The sequence below is a fragment of the Anopheles stephensi genome, chromosome 2 (genome assembly GCF_013141755.1).
Source record: "Anopheles stephensi strain Indian chromosome 2, UCI_ANSTEP_V1.0, whole genome shotgun sequence".
NCBI lineage: Eukaryota > Metazoa > Arthropoda > Insecta > Diptera > Culicidae > Anopheles > Anopheles stephensi.
The window spans coordinates 45,082,374-45,102,652 of record NC_050202.1 but is presented as its reverse complement, the minus strand read 5'-3'; the positions used below and the strand labels follow the sequence as shown (position 1 = coordinate 45,102,652).

Below are 20,279 nucleotides of genomic sequence, written 5' to 3'. Positions count from 1 at the left end.
TGATCCACGGATCCGTGGCACACACGTGCGGCCGGGTCGGGTAAATAATAAAATTCAATTTAATTAAAATTGAAATTAAAACTGGAAATAATTACAAATAAATCATAATTATATCTGCGGTTAGATTGTGTGCAAGCTAATTATAAATCAATACCGGTCGCGGGTCGCGCCTCCTCATTAATGGTCACATAATGCGGGAATGCGTTCCTTGTGGCCGGGTGCATATATCGGTGGGCATACAATTTAACCACTGGGGACATACCGATGCACGACAGACGACTGTCATCACTCTGTGTGTGCGTGTCATCCTTTGCTTTGATGTTCGGTACTTCAGACCTCGGCCACCCGATCGGGTGTGAAATCGGGTGGTAAACAACGGCCCAGCGATTCGTTCTCTGATCCGCGTGTGAATCTTTAATTTTCCCTTTATTATTGCATTTTTTTTTTTGGGAGTCGGTGGAAAATCATGTAACAGAGCATAATTACTGTTAATATGTACGCAAATAAAAATCCGATTTGATTGATGACGAGTGGCGAAAAGCCGAGCAGGAATGGGGCTTGGAAAATTGAATATGGCAGCGCCATCAGAATCGGCGTCAATGAGTAGCGACCACCGCTGCTTGTTCTTAACACACAAGTGTTTTACGGTTGATTGAGTCAATCGATTAACAGTTGTGTATTTTGATTGGACCCCTGGCGCGACTGTTCGCAGTTATTGGACGAGTAGGTAATTAATTGCCAGATTCAGTCCGTTTTGAGCGAGTGATCTTGTGATGTAAGGAGTTTGTTCCGGTTCGAAAACTTAAACAGATCCATGCGCACAGTGCAAATCAATATTACTGACAAATCAGCCCCGTTTCAGGGTTAGTCGGTCGACCGGGTCCTGCAGTAATCGGGCCTGCACTGATAATACTGGTCGCAGCAAAGCGCCAGTTGCATGCATCGCTGAATCTTCCGCAAAACAGCCACAACTACATGGGAGGCACGTAGTGCACGAAATCGGAGAGCCATCATGAGCTGACGTGTCCCCGGGGCGTCAGAGTACGGTCCGAGGTCCGAGCAGTAATACGCTTCTGATAATGCAACTACACTTGAGACATGTTGAGTTTGGAGCGATTGTGTGGCACCAGCAGTTGCACCCTGGTACAGTAGATTGCGCCCCAGAGCACTCTCCCAAACGAAGGTTCGGCTTAGTAAGACAAAAACACGACAGCAGCAGACAGCGCAGAAACACGATCAAACTCGTGACACAAATCGAGCAGCGCGGTGCAAACTGGGTGCTACCGGGTGTGTTTGCTCGGTTATATCTGGTAGGTGCGCTACTACGTGTTAGAATGTCGTTTAGCTGATGCCTGATTCCAGATGCACACACACACACACACATTGAACAGTCAAATGAAGCAAAAATTCGCAGATTCGGATAAGGCTACGGTGCGAGGATCACGCACAGCAAGTTGAGATAGGGTGCGTTTGCGAAATAAGCTGCACTTTATTCTACAATCTCGGTACATCACAACGGTACACGCGGGCCATTTATGCCGGTTGGACGCCGTAACGCTCCAGGAAGTAGCTTAGCGTAACGCCCTCTCGAGTGGAAGGCCACGCCAGGTTTCTGGACGCCGTCGATCGTGCCGCCGCAATGTTGCCTGCCGGAAGTACCAACTGGAGTTCCTGCAGCAATGTGTTTAGCTGGAAGGTGTACACAAAACGACGTTTGAACAAGTGAATATGGAGAGTCTCTTTTTGCCTTATACTTACCATCTGTTCCTCCTCGGGAGTGTTGGTACGGGCTGCAATGTTTTGCACCAAATTGTTCAGCACGTTCACACCAAGGGTGCTCAGAACGTACGTGTAGTTGTCGATCAGGAAGGACGACAGCGCGTCCACACCTTCCCGACTTGCCAGCACGGACGTTAGAACGGATGTGCGTTCGCCCAGGTCGAAGTTCACCTGCAAATCTCCACCGATCGCGGTTAGCAGGTAAGCGTTCAGCTGCTCAGTGTCGTTCGTGCAGCCGAGCGCATTGATCAGCACCAAGCGTTCGCCTCGGTTTTCTGACGCCTGCAGCTTTCCGAACAGATACTGGAAGGCGCTCGTTGTGCTGGTACGCAACCCGTAACAGTACACCACTTCCGACACATCCGGGTGTACGCGTTCGTCGCCGCTGACTTCACGTTCCAGTGCGATGCGCGTGTCCGTCAGACAACTTTCTATTTCCATCCGGCATGCCCAGGTGGAGATAACCTGCCGGAGATACTTATCGAACAGCGTTTCGTCGGGTAGTACCGAATTGATATCAAGCGTTACGAACACATCACCAATGATCGTGTCGACGAAGATTTGGTAGAGGGTGAAGTCCGGCTGTCCGCGCATACGATTATAGAAATAGTTTATGGCGCGATTAGCCGCTTCCCACGGTGGGTATTCCCTTTCGTGTCTGAGGTACCTCATGAGCTCCAGCGTAGTTAGAAGATCGATTCGGTTCGATCGTGCCAAATGGAAGGCATCATCGACGAGCTGTGCCCTACTGAGCGTTGGAATGGTTTCGGTTTCATCCATAAGTGCCTGTATCAACATGTTCCAGTTTGCGGTGTCATAGTTTACGCGGAAAAATCCAACTTGGTTGACGTTGGCCAAAATCCATTCGTCAACTGGTGTGGAGATGGGCACGCGGGCAGCTTTCGTAGTTAGCCAACGATATTCAAACGGACCTTGCAGTGAGTCTCCCTGCTCCATGATCGTGTACGGGATCATCCAAACGGTGGGATCATCGTTCACTATTTTGTTGCTGTAGAATCGATCTTGCGACAGTAGAATCTCTCCCCGGTCGGTGCGGCGAAGCTCGAGCACGGGATACCCGGCCTGCTCCACCCAGCTCTTGACGAAGGCTTCCGCGTCAACGTGAGCGGGCAGCAGGTCCAACCCGTCAGTCACTTCCGCCATTGCGTCAACAAACTCATCCGTGCTAACGGCCCCAAACTCGTTACCCTCCAGGTAAATCCTTAGCATCTGCCGCCACGCCGTGTCCGACAGAAGCAGCCGGAACATCTGAAGTACCGAGCCGGCCTTCAAGTAGGCGATGCTATCGAACAGGCTTACGATGGCATAAAACGTTGCGCCGCGGCTAAACGTCATGGGGCGCGTGCTTTCTTCGGCGTCTGTGATGAGAACGCGCTGGAGCACTTGAACGTTGAATAGGTCGCTATATTGGCGCTCGGGATAAGCCATATCTGCCGCCATGTACTCGTACAGCGTGGCGAAACCTTCGTTAAGCCACAGATAACTCCACCACTTGTTGGTGACAACGTTACCGAACCACTGGTGCGCGTACTCGTGCGCTATGATTGTGGTGATTGTGGTTTGCGATCGGAAGGTCGTAACGCCGGGCTCGTAAAGCAGGTACTCCTCGCTAGCACGATAAAGCAATCGGAGGGAACGAAGTTAAACATAGCGACGAAAAATACAACGAAACGTTACGCAGCCCCCGACGGTTAGACTCACCGATACTTGCACAAGCCCCAGTTTTCCATGGCGCCCGCGGAAAATTGGGTAAGTGCCGCTTGATCCACCTTGGGCATGAAGTCACCGTACGGGAGTCCGAGATATTCATCCAACGCGTCCATGATGAGAACTCCCGCATCGAGCGCGTACAGTGTTTGGTTGATTGCATTCGGTCGTGCGTAAACGCGCTGGCGCCCTTCTTCGCTCGACGTGTGCTCGAAATCGGACACCATGAAAGCCACCAGGTAGATTGACATTCGTGGCGTTGTTTCAAAAAACGAAACAACGTAACCGTCCATATCTCTGTAAAATCAATCGGTTTTAGAGTTCAGAATAGCCAGGACACTTAAGACAAGAGATCCCTACCCAGCAATGGCGTAGATCGGCATGTTGGAGATGGCCTCATAGCTTGGATGATGCTTGATTTCAATGCTAACCGTCGCCTTCAGTGCCGGCTCATCCAGACACGGGAATGCTGAGCGTGCACTGATCGCCTGGAATTGTGTCGATGCGAGATACCTTCTCGTACCGTTGGCATCCCTGTACGAGCTCATGTAAAACCCATCCTCATCGGTGCGGAGTTGCCCTTCAAAGTTAAGGTGCAAGATATACCGGGCCGGTGCGATCGCACGTCGTATCGAAAAGATGACAAACTCTCGCTCCTGGTCCTCGGTGTAGCGAAGAGTTTCGAGGAAGGAGACATTTTCGCCACCGTCCGACGAGTACAGCTCGTTCGATAGAATGCGCAATCCGCGGTTGTGCACGTAAATCGTTTTGGTCTGCTGTTGCACGTCCAGATGAATGTCCACACTGCCACTGTACGATCGGTTTCCGGTGTGAACCTGCGTCTCCAGGTACAGTTTGTAGTGCGTAGGCACGATATAGCTGGGCAAGCGATACCGCAGCTCTTGCGCAGATGCCTGATCTAAGACATTCGTATCAACGGTACCTTCCAATGCCTTCCAACTTTTTTGCACCGGATGCACTGCACTGACGGCAGTTAGCAAACCGGTGTAAATAACCACAACACTCACTAGCAAACGGATCAGCATGTCTGCTGACTTTGTAAACGATTTCGGAACTGAAATCCATTTTAAGTCATTCGAGTCGAGTTCTGACTGGGCCAGATTTTATCGTAACGTATCGTGTTCGCTGTGGTGATAAGAGCCACATTGTGTGCTGGTAGTATTTTCGTGCCCTCGTGGAATGGATCAACTCCATATCGCTAGATTTTTCACGATTGCGATAAGGAGTGGACTGAGTACGTAACAATCTTAATCGTTTAATGACTTAATCTCTATCGGTTTGTATTCAGGGGATTTTGGAAAATTCTTTTCAATCATCCTTTTTCTTGTGTTTGATAATCTTGTTTGCTTAATTGCATGGATTGCTGGCAATTAAGTAATCTTGATCTTGGAGTGCGAAGTCATTGCTCTCTATCTCGTTACTTAGTATATGAAGGCGGGAAATCAAATGGTTTTAGCCATTTGCGCATCATTCACGTAGAATGGACACGTTTACATTTGAACACAGCCTGCGCAGGCGTAATCTTGCCAGATTGAACATTAATTTATGCTTTTTGAAACTTCTATGCATAAAGGTAAAATTTCAACCCATAGATATTTGGGATGTTTCACAAAATCCCATGGCGCATCTTGAAGCTTAGGAGAACTATTAAACTAAAGTTTTTTTTTATTTTATAAAACTGATCACCAATAATTAGTTGGAAGTTAGTCATGATCTTGAACTGCGTGCTGTTTAAATTGCAAGCAGAGTTTAAGATTTCGTGTCAAGATAGCTAAAGAAAATTACGGTAGTAGCTTTACATTAGAATGACCCCGGATAGTTCCCAAACTGTTTTATACAGGAAAGCACAAAATAGCGTTAATCTGTTGATACATCTTCATTAAAAGCCCCGATTTATGAACAAAATAAGAAAGGACTTTAACGATTTTTAACCTAAGATATCTTTGACCTATAACACAAACAAATTATAGATTTGTCTACAGATTTAGCAACCACTTAAGTTAGCGGAGCATTTTACATGTACATAAATTAGGTTATACTTTGATGGTTTACTTAATTTTCATTTTTAACATGTACCTATTAATCGTTTTACTCCGAATTACTAAGAAAGATACTCCGAAACTAAACCCCATAATTTGAAGGTTAAAAACGTATTTCCGAGAGCAAAGAGAATTACCGGAACTTCAAAAGCAAAGTACATGGGCGTAGTTACTTAAAAGCATCGCCCACGAAAAAGCTATAAATCACTCTTTACAACTAGGGGACAACGAAATAGACCTGGCACAACTTCAAACACTATATAGTGTGCTCGTTTTGTTCGGTCTGTCTCTGTGCAGTTACAATAAAAGAGCTACAAAATGGCGACAACCGGAAATGGATCGCGTGCGGATGTCTAATTCAGCGACATCTTCTTTCAGTGCGATGGAGGCGAAGGTACAGCACAAACACAATTATCCATGTCCCGGAGGATATCGTTGTGTGCGTGAGTCTAAGTTGACGTTTGGAGAGGGGGAAAGTAATTAATATTACAGTATCGCCGAACTGCTTGCGTCGTCAAAGTTCGTCGAAACCCCTGGGTGCACTTAAATCTATTACTATCACAACCTGCTACATGTACACCGCCTAGCTATTGCTTGTCTTTGGCTGGTGCAAGTCGAGGAGGATTGGTTAGGGTGCCCCATCGGCAAGATGTAACATGTAACGTGCCGATTGGAACATGGGGAGATGGTGTTTGAATGACGTGAATCTAGCTGTGAATGGCTGTCGGCTACGACTCCACGACCAGGATACCGGCAAAAGAGAAAGGGCGAATAAATGTTTGCCCCCCAATGCACACAGTCCGGAGTCGGAAAAGAAGGGCCTTGCGAAAATTAGTCACACCCTCCGCTCTGGGATGTTATTAGATTGGGTTAGGTTTGGTTGGGTGGGAGATAATTTTATGTGTCTAAAATGGTTAGGTTTCGCTTTGTTTTTTTTTTGCGCTATATACCTGAAGAAAATATTCAATACGCTGCGCAACGTTGCCGTGAAGGTTGGGATAGCTGGAATGTGTTTGTGTGTAATATGATGAAAAATGAATTACGGGCATAGTAAACACATCGGGGTCGTGTACGCTAACGACCCCGCAGGCCAATCCCTCTTTTTCTACATTTATACCATTTAATTTCACCAACCAGTCAGCCAGCCAGCCGAGCCCGAGCCCGTGCCGAGTAAGCCGAGCTCGAGTTGTTTTACACGCTCGAGATAGAATAATGGCGCGGCTGCACTTTTTCGTTCCAGCTCGTTGCACAAAAGCGGCACAACGGCGGCCGTTGTTCACGGTGTGCTGCATTAACGCGCCTGGGAATAGAGCCCGCGAAATGCATTTATAATTCAGATTAGTAACAAAATGGTGGGCTCTGCAGGGAAGAAGCATTTGCCAGCAGAGCGAACGTAGCCATTACGTGGGCCGGGATGGGAAAACCGGGGGTCTCTAAAGTATGTCTGTTTTTTCTTTGGGCTTTTAATTTTGAAATGGCGCTCGAAACTAAATGCCATTTTTAAGTGCGCATTACCAGAAAGTTACACCAAAACCTTTACTGGTTGGATGGGCCGTTTGACTAGGTCCAGCCAGGGATGACTTCAAACTTAAATAGTTGTTAAACTTTCTATTGTGTGGTCTCTTATGGCACACCTTTAGTTTGGCTTTTAGTGCTCCATTCTAAGTGATGATGTCATATGTGTTTTTGCAACCATAAAACTGTCGTTCTCCGCCGTACTCAGCGGATCGTAACGCTGTGGTGCGTAAGTGTTACCATATTAATAGGCCCATCCAATCGAAGGTCAATCTGCGTCATAAAACATTACAAACTAGACAAATGCCGTGGGTCTATTGCTCCGGGCGATCAGTTTTACGACCACTCACCTAGGATTAAAGTGTGCACTTATTTGCGTCCTGATTCATCGCGTCCATAGGTGCGGTCCTGCGTGCAGTTCGCGAGGACTTATCCGATCGACCAACTCCGCCAGCGTTCGTTTCGATCGTTAAAATCGATCGTAAAAAATATTATGGAAACGGCCAGGAGGCCACACGGGCAGTCGGAATGTTGCCCATTTTACGAGGGCAGCTGTGGTGCATCCCGCCCATGCGCCCAGTGAATGTCATTAAACTCGCCACTAAAGTGTCGTTCGGTGTACGGTGGCGAAACGCGATCGTTCCAAGGGAACTGTGCGCTGCTGCTGCCCAAGGATATCAGTTGCATCGTTATCGAGAGACTGATTAGTGATCGTGATAATGAGGCTGTTTTGGTGGCCGTTTGGTGGTGGTCCGAACGGGAAACTGTCGCAAGTATGTGGCAACATTACTGCAGATACTCACACACACACACGGGCTATACGACCGTTTTGTTTGTTGCACGATCCCGGCGTGTGGCGTGTGCAAGTAGCTTTTCTTGTTTTTTTTATTGTAATTTCCAACCATGCAAAGCAAGAACGGCAGGACTATTAAAAATCAATTTTCCGCCCAATCCTCCCTATTGCCGCACTTTTATCTCCGGCAAATGGCCACAAGGTCCGCTCGCCTTACTCCTTTTTTCTCTCCATACGATGGCGATTAAAAACCGAGTGAAAACAAAATATAAAAACAGACATAAAACGCGATTAAAATGTCAGCGAGAGTGAGTGTTTCTCGTTTTTATTTTGTTGCTGTATGCATCTTCCTCGTTTTGCTTGCTCGGATGTATCATTTTGTTAGCCCAGGATCGGTTCAATGGCCGATATGGTGCCCTTCCCGCCGCTATTGTAATGATCAGAACGAACATAGGAATTCATGTATGCGATGTTGGTTGGTATTCTGGTCTGAATCTGGTCGGTTCTGAAGCGCTTGCCATTTTTCCGCACGCAGCATTACGGTAGTGCAGGACTCATTAGCCGTTAATCGGAAATTTGCGTGGTGACGTGGTAATTTGTAGTTTATTTATGTGTGATTGCTTTCCATCCATGATGCGATTGGGGATGCGAGGAATGGAAGTCCATTTGTGACGGAAGGATCCGTGTGATAATCTGATTCCAATCCAGCATTTGGCTTTTGGATGCTGGGAACAGGGGTAGTTTGTGTCACATTGTAATAAAACACATTGCTTTAATTGTTAGCACGCACGGTCATGAATGGGTTGGAGATGCTTTCTGTTTGAATTGTATGGCAGCAGAACGGAAATATCTGATGCCTAGGTAACAGGGTTCCGAAATAAAGTAGAGGTAAGAGCTACACAGAGACTTAAGTTTGGATGTGAACTAGAGCCACTGGTGACATTTCTGGACTCTTGTTTGAATTCAGGACTCTGGACAATCATTCGAAGATATCAATTCCCTTACTCAATGTTTCTAGGGCGACTATTGACGTCATGACAATAGATGTTTGATAGTTTTGGCTTGGCAGAAATGCTTCTATGTCACCAAAAGTTGATTGGCGTAACCTTTAGTAGAGTCTGTTTAAAAGGGAAATTCAGCAGTACGAAACCCAAGATAGATGCAGACCAAACTAAGGTTGATTCGTTTCCGGGTTTCCGAGCTGTACTAAAAGTGTGATTAGAAGTGTGAAGACCGGCGCTTGCCTCTGCTAGTGGACCGCCTACGTGTAGTAACTACTCCATCTAGTAATGCTAGAACCATGACTGGATTGTCGATTTTAACTGAACATTATGCGTATCATCTTCAAAGATATCGCGAATGTTGCTCTGAGTCCAGACCTACCTGAGAATTGTCCATTACTCCTTATACACACAGGTGGATCAAGTTGTTTAGAGTTGCTAAGTAGAATGAAAGTTGCAGACCCACAACACATCGAATCTGCTGCCCAAACCAGAGTCGGAGGCTAAGTGAAGATTTTATACGAGGCCCTTTAAGAAGTATCTGGAACGACTCTCTACACGCAGGACTGAATATCCAGCTACGGGTAAAATCAAGTCGAGGAATGTCAGTAATGGTAGGTTGAGACCTTTTGAGGATATAGCGGCAATAAAGAAGAAGATACGATCGAGGCTCTCTGTGAGGCCCTTCTCACAGCCCTCTCATAAGCAGATACGCGTCTGTCGATATGTACTGGGATACTTGAGCAAAGTGCATGATAGGCTCCAACGTTAGTAATTTTATAAACCCTGTCATTATACAGCTGACTAATGAATGACTTCAAACAAAGCACATAGAGTGTGCAGTCATGGTACTAAAGGTAACTAACAATACTTAGTTTCTGCAGTGTTGAATGCTCCGTTTAATTTTTAATATTCAAACATCTCACTAAAACGTGCTTACACTTCTGAAGCTACTAAACCTGTCATAGAATAGATGGTGGCCCCAATGACCTGACACCTGCCCTATTTGAGAAGACAAGTATTCCAATTCTTTCGTTTATCATCCCATCACTTCTAATAGCGATGTCAACTGACCCGAGCATTGTTACACCGTAGATTTATGTTAACACATTGCAGACTTAAAAAGCTGCCAATTGTATTAGATCGTTTCAATGAAGATAATACACACGATTCCTAATTTATTGCCATGATGCGCTCGCTCTCTAATACAACCATCCCTTGAAGAGGTACGCGTTATAGTTTTATGTTTCTCGACGAGTTTAGCTCGTTACCGTCTTACGACGCCGTCCAGAAGTCCTTAAGGACAATCTGTGTGGTAGCATATCGTAAACACCGCATCAAACAACAACATCGCAACGCCGAACACGGAACAAAGATGTGGTGTGTCGGGTACATATTTGTAAGAACGGTGCCCGAAAATATGCGCATTTCCATTTTTATGACTTTATGCCAGAAATTCGGCACGGTTGCGCGGTTGGCGGTTACTCACCACTGCGGTCGTGTCTGAAGGTCTTCTCCTAGATCCATCCCAAAACTAATGCATGAATCGCGTCTGCCGCTGTGAGGCTGGAAGCCGCCGAGGCGGCGACCGCGCGCGAGAATGCGTGTCTGCGGCAGTAAAACATACTTGGTTTTACGATCCTGGAAAAGTTTTTCCTTCATGCTTCAACGTGGAACGGATTGTTGGTTCGTTCGGCTGTGATGATGCTGCTGCTGCTGCTGCTCTTCAAGATGCTGCCCGGTCGACACCTTCAACCCAGTCTCTCACGGTCCGTTGGTTGATTTATTTGTGTAGATTTTGAGCAGGAAACTAATAAGTTCTGTTACTCGCGCTCCCGAGGATGCCTTCAAGACAGACAAAAGTCAAGTATGTACGGCGGTATGTATGGCGGTTGGTCAAGTCTTTGTGGGTATAGCAAGTACCGTCGCGTGTTCCCAATCGTGCTTGTTTCCAATTGACTGCATTCGGAAGTGAGCAAAGTCCATCGAGCACCGAGCTTTTACATCTCCCCATCTGGGCGAGCATGTAACATGACGTACTGCTCCAAAAGGAAGATACAATTGTTGGCCATGGTTCTTGACGGGGGTTTAAAAATTTTGGCTGATTTGTTAAATTCTTTTTACGACTTTGTTTATGAAACGGACGTACAAAGACGACGTGGGTAATTTCGGAGCGAATGCGTCATGCACGCTGCAGCTTTTGGCGCCACACGTGGGGCGAGTGTTGCCGCGGTGCATCACATGCTATGGTGCATGTGACGAAGCAAAGGAAACACGGAAGCGACTACGACCGAAAACCGGTGCATTGCGAGGCACGATAAAGTTGTTTGAATGCGTCATAAATACAGGACGGGCAGATGAAATGAATTGGAAGCGATCGGGAGACGCTTTTCCGGGACACGAACGCATATAAAAATGTGCACCGAAGGTTGTCTACTGTAAGATGCGTTTTATGCGACGCTTCCGAGCGAGATGATAACAAACGAAAAGTGTTTGTTGGAGTTTGATGACAATGTAACTACTTTTCGTTCTGCTGACTCGATATCATTAAAGTTGTGATACAGTTCCAAACAGCCATGTGTCACACGCGTATCTAGTTCGCTTCTCCAGACAGTCTAATAATTTAAGGCGAGACCTTGGACATTCATAGGCAGCAATTTATTCCACGTAGTTCTGGTGCGTGCTATGTCCCTTTCAGGCTGTCTTTCTTCAGCTGCTCTTTAAGCGTTAGTCATTTTGCAGAAAGTAATAAAATTTCTAATGGTACGCTAACGAGCAGTGTAGTTGTACTTGTTGGACCAATTGGTCGCAGTACTGAGGGTGGTGGAAAGCTGTGTTTTATTTCACTTAAAAAAACCGGCTCATTCGTTGTGCCAATTGCGATCTGTCAGTTTGGCGAACACTTGGGGAGCAACCGTGGTGCCGCAAATGAGTGTTAGCGTGAGTGAATTTCAATTCTCGAAGAGGTCCACGGGCCCGTCATAAAACACGCCGCCTTGCTTCAACTCCCTGCCCGGAATCCTTGATGCTCCGTATCTTAAAATCCACTCGTTAAACGCAAAACCACGAACCGATCGTGGCACTAGTGGAAGGCAAGGGCCGGCCGGTCCTGCTCGCCACGGCAGCGCAACGCAGCGCAACGATCGTAAATTATAATATGATTTTTATTACATTTTAGCGTAGCATAAGCCGAGGCCCGGCTGAGACGTTCGTAATTTGTTATAATGTTATGGCTTTCCATACGGTGGGGCGCCCCAAGCACCCTGGCTCGCTGACTGACTGACTGGCTGACGGGGCTGGTTACTCTGGTCGGCTATTGTTATTTTTATATTTCCTTTGCCAGCCGGAAAAGGGCTGGAAGTATCAGTCACTTTGTAGGAATGGGATGCGCGAAAGGTTCGGTTCGGGTATTTTTTTATTTGTGTGTTTCGCCCATAGTTCTCGAGCATCTTGTTCCGGTCGTATTGGCGCGTATTTAGTTCTCGTTTTATTTTGCAAAACTTTTATTTTACAACGCTCATACGTGCTAGCGTGCGAGTGCAATTGTGTTTTTGTGTGTCTGGTGCTTAAACACAAACGGACCCGCTAGGGCGAAAAGGCCTTTTTGATCGTGCCAATGCAGTGAAGATTTGTAGTAACGAATTGCGAAGGAAAAAACAGCATAACTGCGCCACAACTCCACGGGAGAAAACCCGGTGAAGAGAAGCCGGATACAAAATTGCGGTTTTGTAGCTTTTATGATCCAATTAGCTCTAGAACAAGCACGGAAAGACGATGGACGAAGACTGTGAGATCCATGGGTTGCGGGATGGAAAAGGGGGGGGGGAGGGGGGGTAAGGAGGTGTAGTAAGACAGGGAACCAGCCAGTCCGGGGCCAGTCCGGTTCGGTTGGCATGGCCGGTGGAAATCGAATCAACGGATATGCGTTAGCACACACATGGGTTTTTTTCTTCCTTTTGCAAATGAAGCATTGAAGTCGGCACATGGGAGAAGTGTCATAAACCCATGTATGCAATTTGTTTCACCGGGTTTCGATGCACCGGGTCGGTCACAGTGCTGTAAATCAAACCTTAGGCCCGAGCAGTAAAGAGAAAAAAAGCTGCTGCAGCCAAAGGAATTTATATGAGTATGGAAATAAAGCTGAAACAATCGCTCATCGCTGTTTGGTGCTGAGCAAGTTCTGGATTGTAAAGAAGGTCATCATACTGTCATAAAGGATTGCTTTTTGTTGCTGCATGGCCATCATTAGGCTCTGCAGCCAATTTTGTATTTCTCTCATTAAGTCTTAATTGGAGAAGGATTTAATTAAGTAATTTTTGTGTTCAAGTTGCGCTACAAAACGCGTTAAATAACCAATTTTTTTGAATTTAGAGACGCTGAAGTTTTGTGCTGCTAAAGCTAGATCTTCCTGTGCACTAGACTGGCATTTCAGCTGCAAGTACTATCAAGTCACAGCAATCAGAAATGACCGACCAAGACCTTTTGAAGTTGTAGTGCTAAAGAAGGGGTTAAACTAGAACTAGGATTGAGTTAAAACAGATTAGGTAACATCTTCACTAAGAGTCCGAAGAGACAAAATGTGCCAAAAAATTAGAAAGAATTTTACAGATAGTGATGAAGACTGCATCCTGAATTATTATAGACATCGCGAAGTTGAATTATTGCAGAGGTTCTGTGAGTCGCTCATGAACTGATCCCATCGTTTAAAAACCATTTATCCTAGCCTTACTGCCTGGGACACATCAACGCCATTGCTTCAAATTTGTCCTGCAACGCAGTGGTGGGTCAAGATATTTGGAGGCTCCGAGCGGAATGACAGTTGAGGCCCCTCTAATTGTGATATTAGAGGGAAACAACAGGATTTCCCTCACCGATGAGGCCCCCCTGACCGACGAGGCATCGAGCGGCCACTCCTTCCGCTCCTAGGTTGATCCGCTACTGCTGCAATTTCTCCTCTGTCCATGTAGACGGCCTAAAATGACTTTACAGGTTGAGTCGTCTAGTTCCATTCTCATAACATGATCAGCTCACCTGACGACCTGACGAGTATCTTCCTCTTTTTACCATGCTCTACTACTTCGAAAAACTGGATAGTCAGTCTTGCGTGCGGGAATGCGGTTTGGGTTGGTTGGATTCGATTCCTGATCTAACCGTGTTGTCAAATAAATATGGATTTTTTTGACACTTACACCTCAATAAAATCTTTAGTTTACAACCGCTGCTAATTTTGCTGGCCAGTTGGTATGGAAAGACTAGTCAGCATTGCAGCCAAGCAAGAAACAAGCTGACCCGAATTATTTTAGATCTGAATATCATTCATGCAGTTACGCTGCGCTATGCACTATTACTCTTCTGCTTGGTGGTTTGATACGTTTAATTTCTCCCATACTTATGCCCAATCATTAAGTAAGTTTATATGTTCCCATAGGAGCAAAGCTCCTAAACAACTTTTCTGTCTTCCGATTCCATGTAGCGTGAGTGTGAGAATGTGCCCAAAAGTGCCTTTTCCTTTCCATCAAAGCCGTTATCTACGCTCGTTCACATCACCATTTCAGACTTGGCCCCTCATGCCTCGAGGCTTTCGATTGGTTCCACCGGGTTCGTCGTCAGTCGTCGGAATTGGGGTAAACACCGACCGACTGCTTGTTGTAATAGAGAGTTGTGTAGCTGCCGAAGAAGATGGAATCCATTTCGTTAAAACAAAAGGGAACCCTCCAAGAACCCGAACTCTCCTCCGGGTGGTACACGATCGTATCAGGGAATCGTAGGCCGCGACTAGGTGGTACATAAATCATCATGTTTTTTTTTCGAGTTCGGTGGGTGATGCTGGTCTAGCATCAAAAGGAAGCGAGCGAATAGAAAGAGCCGACTCTAGTGTAACTGAACGAAGAGTATGTTGTCTGGTGCAGCTTCAGTTCCCAGCACATGCTATATGCACCGACCAACGGGCAACGGCAGCATAGCGCATCGCTACGGTCCTACATGCTACATATTCTCCCCACAGGACGGGGTGGCAAGCCGATGTTGCGCCCAAAACCGAGCATGATGTTGCTGTTGCGCCAGAACGAGACAGGGCAAGCGCATGCACAGCATAAGACAGAGGCGGAGTCAGCCCACTATTGGTCGGGTTTGGAAGGTCGCACTGTTGCTCCCTCTCTGTTCGCTGCGACGACAAACATAACGCAGCGGTTCCGATCGTTGCTCACTCTCGCATTCGTTGACCATTTTTTCCCCACCAGCGGGCCTGGACGTCATGGATTCGACACCCCTGACTGGCTTCTTGTTGCACCGTGTTGCAGCCCGACCCGACCGACCGAGCACGTGTTTGCGTGCTTTTTTCCCCGTGGCCCAGGACGTTCCCAGGATGGAGGCGGAAAGCATCGTCCTGTGTCCTGGTGACGGTGCAGCAACGTGAAAATCGTGTCGACATCGTTCATGCTGGACCGGTCTGGGTGGAAAAGCCGAACATTTTGCTCGCGGTTTTTATGCTTCATTTTACTGCTGGCGCTGCTGAAGTTTTTGTGCTGGGAGCGAACGAGCATTAACAGTCTTCTTGAAGTGTAGGGCGTTGCGCTTTTCCCTATCACGACGTTACATCGCTCCGAGTGGCTCCGGGAAAATTGTGCCGAAACTGAGTTTACTGCCTTCCACTGGTACATGCTTTATGCGGATTGCTGCATTTTCCCGAGCATAAAGCAAGCTTTCTCCTCTGCCGTGCGAAGAAGCATAAGAACTGGTGAGAGTTTTCTTCGAACGATGTACAACCACCGTGCCAACGACAGTTTCCATTGGTCCTGGCCAGTGTACATGCTCGGGTTGCCGTTTATTCGCTTGTTTCGCATTCGTCTACAGCGAACGAACGAACTTTTCCGAGCAGCATATTTTCCTTGCCTTTTTCTTCTGTCGTTTGGTTTTGTTGCTGCATTCTTCCCTCGCCCGGGGGTGCAGCAGCGTGTTCGGTCACCTTAAAGGATTGCAATGCGCGATTACGACAGGAAAACGGTTGGACGACGAGCAAAAGGACGATGGTACCCAATGAAACAACGATGTTTATGTTGGTGCGAATAATGCTGACATACGCAAGAACAGCGTACAGCGGGATTAGTTCTCCCGCCGACCTCTGAAGCCTTTTTTTAACGTGTGTGTTTATGTATGTTGGCGGAGCGGGTTTCCGAAAAGCTGAACGTTTGCTTTTTTAATGGCATTGCTCCGTACGAGTATATTGCTTGTTACCAGCTAAAACCGTTCTTTTCGTTTAGCGAAGACAAAGGATTCGGTTATGCGAAAAACGTTTGTTCACCGTACTGTTGCACCAACGCATTGAGCCGCATATACATTTAGTGACAAGTTTAAAAAAGAAGCGAACAAGCGAAGATGTGGCTTGAAGCGAGTGTTCTAGTGCATTGTGGGCTGTGTTTATTGAATGAACATTCTCGGGCGTTTTCGTTCGAGTCCTGTACAAGTATCAAGTTGTTGTGTCAAGTCGTTTTGTTTGAGCAGCTAGAACAACCGGTCGTACAGTTTTAGTACAATCGAAAGAGATGCTTTCCGATACTATGAAAGATGACGAGGAACAATCTCCAGCTCTAGTTTTAGTAGCTTGGCAAATATGAACAGAAAATTTACAAAACTTCAGTGGCTTAATACTTTAAATAAAATTATTAGTAAAAAATACAATTTTTAAGAAAAGATAAGAAAGCTTATGTATTCACTACTGAAAGTAAACTACATAAATAAGATGACTAACAAACGATGATGCAACGTTACGGGAGAGTTGGACGTCAGAGGTAATTGTTCTGAGTAGCACTATAGCTGGAGAAATAGTTTTACAGTAGGGACTGTACAAAGTACATCTGGACATTCTTCTAATTTCTCTTATCTCTAGACATTTCTTATATTAACCATGCCTCATTCTGGAGAATGGGAGAGAGAGCCCATTAAGGATGTAAGGGCGGTCTGAAAGAGATTCGATAGCCGGTTGTGCAGTGTGACAGAATGGAGCTCATATTGCAGTGAAACATTAGGAACAAGAAATACAATAATAATTTAAACATTTTAAATTTTGGACCTAAAAATGACACACACATACACAAACTGGGACATAATTTTCCCTAGAATACTCTGAACTCTTAGCTCCCGTGTGTCTGACAATGCATGAACTCAATTGCGGTAGAACCTGGTGTGCACCAAATACCAACAGTATTTCAAAGTAGTAAACCAATCATTGGCAGATCAAGCCCCTTGGAAGCCCTATACATAGTAAAAGTTGACGATCGAAAAACTGGGACTCCTTAACAGGGCGGCCAAGCATCTGCTTAGTTTCTTTGTATTACGATTCGTCCCTGACCTTCAATGCCACAGTATACAACTGAGCCTGAATAGTTATTACAGCCTTGTACTATGACCCAATATATACTTTCAATAACTTTTCTCCATACTATAAAGTGAAAGTTTTTGAATGCACTTTTCCAGCTTATACAACTACTTTTAGAAGATTTTAAGAACTTAATTATTGCACTTTGAATTTTGAATTTTAAAACATTAGAGTTATTGAACGTTTATTAAACTTTAAATAATTGTTCTGGCTATACGTAATTGGAGTCTTGCGTATCACCTTGGCTATTCGTAAGAATCTAAATAAGTCTCACCAGATTATTAATGCAAGTATTTAAAGCTTGGTGCAAGAGGTTGAAATCAAAACACCGTTCAATGTATAATTGAAAGCATAGCTCGCCCGGCCAACATTTGTCTTAACAGTTTGCCTTGAAGCAAACATTCCACCAGGTATGGAATTACGGGCTATTTAGTTGTCATGACCCAAGGAGGCACTGTGCATGCCTCCCGCTTCCATACCAAAAAACGAAAAGATTGATTAACATCCTGACGGCTCATATCACTTATAAATGCCGCCCATAAAATTAATCGAAACAACATCGCGCCGCTCAATGAACAATGTGTGCAACGTGCGCGGTTTCCCATCCACCGGGACTACATGTTGCTGGCCAAACACCAAACACAACAAGGTCATACATGATGCCGGTCGAACATGCTCGACTCCTGCCATGTCGTGAGCCGGTTCGCGAGTAGCCACAGCAATCGGCACAAAAATAAAACAAAAAAGTAATTGAATCAAACGGGGCCGTGATAAACGATCCGATTGATTCGTTAGCTCGGTAGGGTTGTCCGGTTTGCCCGAGTACCGTTTCTTGCGCCACGTGCGTTCGGCAGGGTCTTATCTGAGATTATACGAACGAGGTGACAGCTTAAAGAGCGAGAGAGAGAGAAAAAAACCTGCGGTGATTATTTAAATTAGCACCACAAACGGAGGGCGCTATGGAGATTCCGAGACTTCGAGGCGGTGATCAGAGGAATTGTTTTAATGCGCCTTTATTAAAGAAATAAAAAAAACAAAACCAGCCAAGGTAAGAGAAGCATAAGCAAGTCCCAGGGCAAGTGTTTGGAGTAAGATTCTCGGTGCCCTTTTGGCACCCGTTGCTTAAACTCGGTGCTCAGCACAGAACATCGGAAGCTCGGATTTCAGGCATCGGAGCTCTTCAGCAAACCAGCCAACCGCTCTACGCTACGGGGGCGTTGAGGCAATCGAAAGCAATCAACATCAATTAGCAAGTTTATTTGCTGCTTCACTCAGTTGGACAGGCATATGTGTGCGTGTGTGTGTGTGTGTGTTCTTCCGCATACTACAAATTGGCTGTTTTGCCTTATGGCAGATCGTTTTACTTGGCGGCGCACAGATGAAAGTATGATTTATCGCCGACAATCATTTCCCATTACAATGGCACGAGGATCGTAAAATCTGTGCTCCTGGGGAAAATGTCGATGATCGAGTGTGTGTGTCAGGGGAGGGGAGGTAGGTTGCTTAGTTTTACTATGTGGGTGCTACACGATCTCCGGTGACTATCGACCATTCATCAGACCAAGTGACGGGATATTTGGGCTGATCGAGGAACGATGCTGCCGACGAGCGTTGAAGGTCGCGATGCACATTCATTTCTAACCTTGCTGAGTCACCCGGTAGCTCGCAGATCGTTTGCCACGATGGAAAGGTATGGCACCAACCATACCAGCCAACCAACCAACCTAACCAGCTAGCGTACGACGATCGTTCGATTATGGTTTGTTTAGTCTGGATGCATAAAATATTGCTCAATTATTCAATTTATCGCTTTCCTCCGGGGGTAGAACATCGATCCGTACATCCAAAGTGCAAATACTTAGGGCCGCCTGCATGCGTGTTTGTTGATGTGATCGTTTTTTTTTTTGTTGTGTTTGCTTGTTGATATGGTCGGTTGTGGTGCTGTTTGCAAATGTGCATCATATCGCGAATAGAGACGTTGCAGCAGGGAAAGGAAATGCAGACATAATTGTGCAAATAAACTACCGGCAGTTGAAGTGTAGTTCACAAGCAAAAGGTTGCGTGTCGATTGTTATTTGCGTTGAGTAAAGAATTGCATATTTAAATAAAGTAAAGACATGTTAGATACTTCCAAAGATATCTACTGTATTGAGCTACAATGTTCCTGCGAGTTTGGAGAATCAATCCTAATTAATCTACTTCATGCTATTACATGCCTACAAGGTAATGATTAACTGCTCCTCATTATCTATTAACTGTGCTACAGGAAATATTGCGCACATTTTTAATCCCACCGCTAGTGACGATCGTTTTGTCATGATCAAAAAAGAGAACGGGTTGAAACCTATATCTTTGCATTACATTACACATCATCAACAATAAGCAAGTGATGCCCTTTCGCGAGAGCTCACTCAAAAACCTACGTCTGAAGGGACTGAAAATGCCAGAAATAGCTAGGCCGAGATCGACAATGATCTATTGACTAGTGTGTTGGGTTGCCTGGTTGGCGGTTGATTTCGGAGGATCCTCCGCTCGGGCATATCGCGGTACACACTACCCGGCGTACCCGTAGGATTGACAGCTTTGACAGCTCTGATGCAATAGCCCATTTCCAGATCGGCGAGATGGCGCGACCGAGGTTTGCGCCGGGAGAAGGAAACCGGAATGAGCAATCGGTGGAAGAAGCTTATTTCCACCAATCAAATGACAAACGGGCGCGTGCGTGCGTGTCAAGAGAAGGTTAGAGGGTGAGATGACAGGAAACAGGGCGGCAGGGGACGGAGGGAGAAGTGAGTAGGCATGCAGATAGTGTGCCTGAACTGCTCGGAAGATTGAAGCTAAATTAAGCACAAGATTAGCATGACTGAAGTGACTTTTCAAAGTGTCAGAATGGCTGCACACTCGGCGAGAGCTCACTGGGATTGCAATTTTGCGCCGGCCGTGGCGCGGGAATGCTCCGGTATGCAACGAAAGACACAGAATACGGGAGGGGGAAGAGAGAAAAGAGGGGGGGGGGGGGGGAGCAGGCT

The 20,279-nt window shown here is 46.1% G+C and overlaps 2 protein-coding genes across 14 annotated transcripts in view; one reads left to right on the top strand and one right to left on the bottom strand.

Moving 5' to 3' along the window:
- Positions 1–20,279, top strand: part of LOC118506880 — a 95,086-nt gene that overhangs the window by 61,860 nt on the left and 12,947 nt on the right. The window lies entirely within an intron of this gene.
- On the bottom strand, positions 1,466–4,567 carry LOC118506878 (aminopeptidase N-like). The gene is made up of 4 exons (XM_036044628.1): positions 3,868–4,567; positions 3,502–3,804; positions 1,759–3,409; positions 1,466–1,689 (listed from the first exon to the last, which is right to left on the bottom strand). Exons 1-4 carry the CDS (start codon positions 4,551–4,553, stop codon positions 1,534–1,536), a joined length of 2,796 nt encoding a protein of 931 aa, XP_035900521.1. The 5' UTR covers positions 4,554–4,567; the 3' UTR covers positions 1,466–1,533.